General features: G+C 42.2%; 1 protein-coding gene across 1 annotated transcript; it reads left to right on the top strand.

The window, feature by feature from the left end:
- Positions 1-974: 974 nt before the first annotated feature.
- henmt1 (HEN methyltransferase 1) lies at positions 975-5,060 on the top strand. Its single transcript, XM_034583062.1, has 9 exons — positions 975-1,135; positions 1,356-1,468; positions 1,951-2,085; positions 2,245-2,427; positions 2,523-2,709; positions 3,114-3,294; positions 3,407-3,536; positions 3,942-4,099; positions 4,737-5,060. The coding sequence occupies exons 1-9, from the start codon at positions 1,052-1,054 to the stop codon at positions 4,847-4,849; spliced, it is 1,284 nt and encodes a 427-aa protein (XP_034438953.1). The 5' UTR covers positions 975-1,051; the 3' UTR covers positions 4,850-5,060.
- The last annotated feature ends 41 nt before the right edge of the window (positions 5,061-5,101 follow it).

The following is a 5,101-nucleotide window of genomic DNA, read 5'->3' as shown; positions in this document are numbered from 1 at the left end:
TATCATTAAAACACCCCTCTGTAAAAACATCAGTGGTGAATTCTTTCATTTTTTAAAACTTTTTGTGTGACTGTGTTTAATGTGTCCAGGGCGGCAAATACTGACTATTTTCATTGTTGCTGAAAATCTCAGTGAATTGTTACACAAATGAAGAATTGTCCAAAAGATGAACAAACATCAGTGTGATTAAAAACTGCATAAAATCACTTATAACATACATATTCAGTGTTTCTGTGAGAAAGCAGGAGGCTTCATATCAAGGACACTTTAATGGGTAGTTTTCTCTCTGTATCTTGGAGTTATATCTGGTGGTTTGAGTTATGATTTTTCATAAGAGCTTCTTATCGACACTGTCAACTATCTGTGCTCCAAACTAATTTCGTCTTTACAATTAACAATTAACAATTATTGGTCACTGGTGTTTGCTCATCAGAGCTCTCAGGTCTTGGTCCTAAACTTCTGCACGTTCAATTTAAAATTATATTAATAAGGCAAAAAACTGAAAACCACATAGGCCTCACTGAGCCTTCACTGAGTGACATTTGGCCATTCTATACATTTACCATTTGGGCTAACATACAAATAAACCAAACCATTTACTTCACTGGCATTTAGGCTAATAATAATAATAATAACAACAACAATAATAATAATAATTGTATAAATAATAATAAGGATAATAATAACGGTGATAAAAAATAAAATAATAATAATGCTGATAATAATAATTTTAATAATATAAAATGCAGATATCGCGTTCATGAGGCAAATAAATTTGTTTCGCGAGGTCGCAGTGACCTTTACCTTTGACCTTTGACCATCAAAATGTTATCAGTGATTCCACAAGTCCAACTGAACGTTTGCACCAGAATTTAAGATATTCCCTCCCGATGATTTTGAGATATCGTGTTCACAAGGAAGAGAAACACACCTGGGACATTTCTAAAAGCGACGTCACTGGGGGGGGGGAGCAGGTGGACAGTGGATAACAGCGCCCTCCACCGGCCGGAGGACCTGCCGGGCACAGCACCGGGGTCAGTTCGAAGTAAAGATGGAGCCGCTATTCAACCCGCCGCTTCACAGGCAGAGGCACCAGTTCGTCGTCGACTTCGTGAAGAGGAACAAACCTCCGAAGGTTTTCAGACATTTTCAACAAACAACCGCTTTTAATATAAACACGTTAGCATCGAAGCTAACGTCGGAGCTAACTTTCTCACGCAGCTAGCTAACGTCATTACCTGAGCTTTAGCTAGCTTCATGACAGCAGTTCGTCAGTAGCTCATCCCCCCCCCCCCCGGTTTAACTTTAACGTGTGTTTGTTCCTCTGGTTGATTTCATCTTGTCCTGGTCCCCAGGTGCTCGACCTGGGCTGCAGCGAGTGTAGCCTCATGAAAAGGCTCAAGTTCCACCGGGAAGTTCACCTCCTGGTCGGCTTGGACATCGACGGGACCAAAGTCAAGAAGAAGATGTGAGTCCATTTGTAAATAAAACGTGTGATTCATTGTCTGTCGTGGCTGAAGTCAGAGTTTTATACTTCTGGAGTTAATACGTGTAGTATATCGTGGAGGTAGTTACTTTCTCTAAGATTAAATAATGTATAAATACAAGTAACCGGTTTGCTAAATGATGTCTTTAGCCTATAGTTTTATGCTCAAATAATTGATGATGTCGACTTTTTTAAGTGTGAAGAAGTAAACAAACATCCATGTTGTCAATAGATGAGAAAATGTGATGTTTCTGTTTATTTTATGAACCTTAAAAAATAAATGAAATAGAAATAACTGAGGCGCAACAGTCAAAACAAGAATCACAGGAAAAGATGATGATGATATGAACCTAGACTCCAGCCTCCTGCAGAGTTCATGTCTGAAAACGTCTTTTCTCGGTGTTGTTGTAGTAACTAGTAACTAGTAGCGTGCGGCCTGATAATCTGCTTGTATCTTCTGTCAGGCGCGCGTTAGCTCCTGTATCCACTGACTACCTGCAGCCAAGTTACGATCAGCTGTGCGTGGAACTGTACGAGGGCTCGGTCACAGAAAGAGACGCTCGCCTCAGAGGATTTGATCTGGTGACCAGTATAGAGCTGTAAGTTCCTCTTCAGGTGCTTCGACATGTAACCTTCTGGCATCCGTCAGTATTAATGGTCTTTTTTCTTCTGTTTTCTTATTTTTAATACTTTCCTCTGTGTCTCACTTTCTCTCTGTGTTGATTTCACCTTTCTGTTGTCTCTCCGGATGTCTCCAGCATAGAGCACCTCACTCTTGCTGACGTGGAGCGGTTCTCTGAGGTCGTGTTTGGTTACATGACCCCGGCGGCCGTCATCGTCAGCACCCCGAACTGTGAGTACAACCCCCTCCTCCCCGGACTGAGAGGCTTCAGGCACAGTGACCACAAGTTTGAGTGGAGCAGAGCAGAGTTTAAATCCTGGTACAGTACGCTCGTTGACTTTTGAACTGAACTGAACACCTACCCAATGCTGTTAAATCTCTTACTCAATGATGATGACCAATCATCCTCCTCAGGGCTCTGAAGGCGTGTTCGGAGTTTGGCTATGAGGTGGAGTTCACTGGTGTTGGACAGCCAGCGTCAGGATACCAGGAGAGTGTCGGCTTCTGCTCTCAGATAGGGGTCTTCCGGCGACTCGAGCGAGGAGATGACAGCAACGCGTTGGGTGGTGACGATGCAGAGGACGTTTTTTCCTACAAACTTGTGAGTATATTGAATGTGTTGGACCTCCTGCTGGCTCAGCTGTTGACGTGGCTCCTTTCTTGCCTCACAGTTGTGAGAATGGAGGAGTTGTGTTTACCAATCTCAATTTCCCTGTAATTGTGTAGAAAGAAAGTAACACAATTTGACCAGAGATTAATCAAGTGAGTTTCTTTAACAGCAATTAACGGCTATTTTTAAAGCTTTACTGGCCTCTGCTGGTAACTCCCATGAACTGCAGCGAAGGTCTGGACACCCACACCTCAGCCAATCACAGACCTCCCGCAATTTGAATAATAATAAACTAGGCTTGCAGATTAACTCACAGTGATCTCAGTCTCTTAGGTGAGATGTTTTTACCTGATCCACTGGATGTGATCTGTGTGTTTTATGCGTTTCTGTGTCAGCTGTACAGCATAAACTATCCCAGCCTGTGTGACAACAACATCTTGCGGAGGGTCCTGGGGAGCGAGGTTTTGTATTGGGCAGAAAAACTGAAGAGTAGATGGATGGAGAAGAAGAGTGGTGAGGTGAACGCCTCTTGTGCACCGATTGAGACGGAGGAAGAAGGAGAAGAGAAGCACACAGGTGAATATACAGTGGGTACTTAGTAGAGGTGGTTTTTGATCGACTTGATGCCCCTGCAAAATACATATTTGTTCTCTCTCTTTTTCAAACAAATCAAACCTCCCACCTACAGCCTGCAGAGAGGAGATGAGAAATGTAGTATCGCAGTGTGAGAGCGGAGCGTCAGAGGATCAGGAGGAAGAGGATGAAGGAGTACGTTGGACACGTTTCCAAAGGCGACAAGATTCCTGCACATCACTCAGGTGTGTTTCTGTCAGGAAGGTTAGGTGGAGCAGTGTTGTCATGGTGACTCGGAAGTTTGTGGTATACAGATCATGATCAGGACCTGGACAGTATTCACACCATAATGTTATCAGTTCTTCCCCGGGTCGTGCTCCACCTCCCCACAGAATTTAAAGGAAATCTGTGAAGTAGTTTTCTAGTAATCCTGCTACAAGACAAACAAACAGCAGTGAAAACAACCTCATCACCTCCTGCACCATATTTGATTACAGAGCTTTGTGTTGGATCAAAGTGTCAAATCTCACAGCATCACAATAAGGATACAATTCAATGTATTGGATTGTTGACGTCGTGCATTAAAATGTGCATCACATTGGCCTCAGTGACAGATTCACATCTCTATTGCTTTTTCTCACCTGTGGTAGGTGTGTGTCAGTTCCTCTGGATGTGCTGTGGTCCTGCTGCCCCAGAGTCAGCACCCTGAGTGGAAGTCTGGGTAATCTCAGGCGTCTGCTGATGGACGACCCCGATGTCGAACTGAGCCAGGACGGTGATGCTGTGCTTGTAAATTGCCATGAACAAGGTACTGTGGTCATTTGATCCATTTAGTTTTGTCCTTTCTAAACGTGTAAAACGTTAACAGAAGGGAATGAATGTATTAACTAAGATGTGTTATTACAGCAGATTTGTAAAATGTTCTACTGTTTAATCAGGAGCAAAAATCGCTTTTAACAGAAATAGTAATGTGACATTTTTTTAATAATTACTGATATCGACTAATATGAACATTTCCATATAAATTTTTTGCGTTACTTTTTACAATTACATCAAAAGTGTTTCTTTTTGTAATTCAAATTCTATATATTTGGTTGTATTTGTGTTTTCTATTAATTGACTAAACCAAAAATTAGGGTAAAACTATAAAATATCAAGCCTCAGTTACATGTATCGTTAACAGAAGCGTTTATCCGTGTTTCCTCGGCCCCCAAAAATCCATATGTCGGGTTTTAGTGAACGAGACAGAATGTGAACACTTTGTTTGCTCAACACAAAAGTCCACAAGGCTACTTCGAACCCTATAGAATGCAGTAGTAAGGTTTGTCCAGCAGATGTCACCATTTTAACTGTACATTACGTCCAAAGTGGTTTCATAAAACTTTCCACAACCATCGCACTATGATTCTGTAGTTGTGACGCTGCTCGGTCATTTGTGTTTTTAGACCTTGAAGAAGAGGAGGCTCAGGACGAGCTGGAGGACAGCGGGTACGAACCGGCCAGCAGGCACCACTCTGCCGCTGCAGAGCAAGAGGAAGACTGGGAGGAGAGTGTTTGACCTGGAGGACGCAGCTTTTGTTTCCAGGACAAAGTAGGTCTCTTGTTCAGATTCAACGAGGCTTATTTGGACTGCGACTTTTTGTTTTGAGTATGCGTCCAGTTGTTAAAGAAATAATATTTCGTTTGGCCTTTAAAAATAATTGTATGGAGTGAGAGCAACTTAAACCAACCAAATGTAATAATCACAATAAAACTGTGAGAAGATGTTATTATTGTGAATGATGTGAGCGTAACGAAGTAGATCTCCACA

This window comes from Hippoglossus hippoglossus, chromosome 4 (genome assembly GCF_009819705.1).
Source record: "Hippoglossus hippoglossus isolate fHipHip1 chromosome 4, fHipHip1.pri, whole genome shotgun sequence".
Lineage (NCBI taxonomy): Eukaryota > Metazoa > Chordata > Actinopteri > Pleuronectiformes > Pleuronectidae > Hippoglossus > Hippoglossus hippoglossus.
Note: the sequence above shows the minus strand (reverse complement) of the source record. Positions and strands in the feature narration are given on the sequence as shown.

Coding starts and splice junctions, on each gene's coding strand:
- henmt1 (XM_034583062.1), top strand. CDS start 1,052: ATGGAGCCGCTATTCAACCCGCCGCTTCACAGGCAGAGGCACCAGTTC. Junction 2,428..2,522: donor AGAGCAGAGTTTAAATCCTG/GTACAGTACGCT, acceptor CATCCTCCTCAG/GGCTCTGAAGGCGTGTTCGG. Junction 3,537..3,941: donor GATTCCTGCACATCACTCAG/GTGTGTTTCTGT, acceptor CACCTGTGGTAG/GTGTGTGTCAGTTCCTCTGG.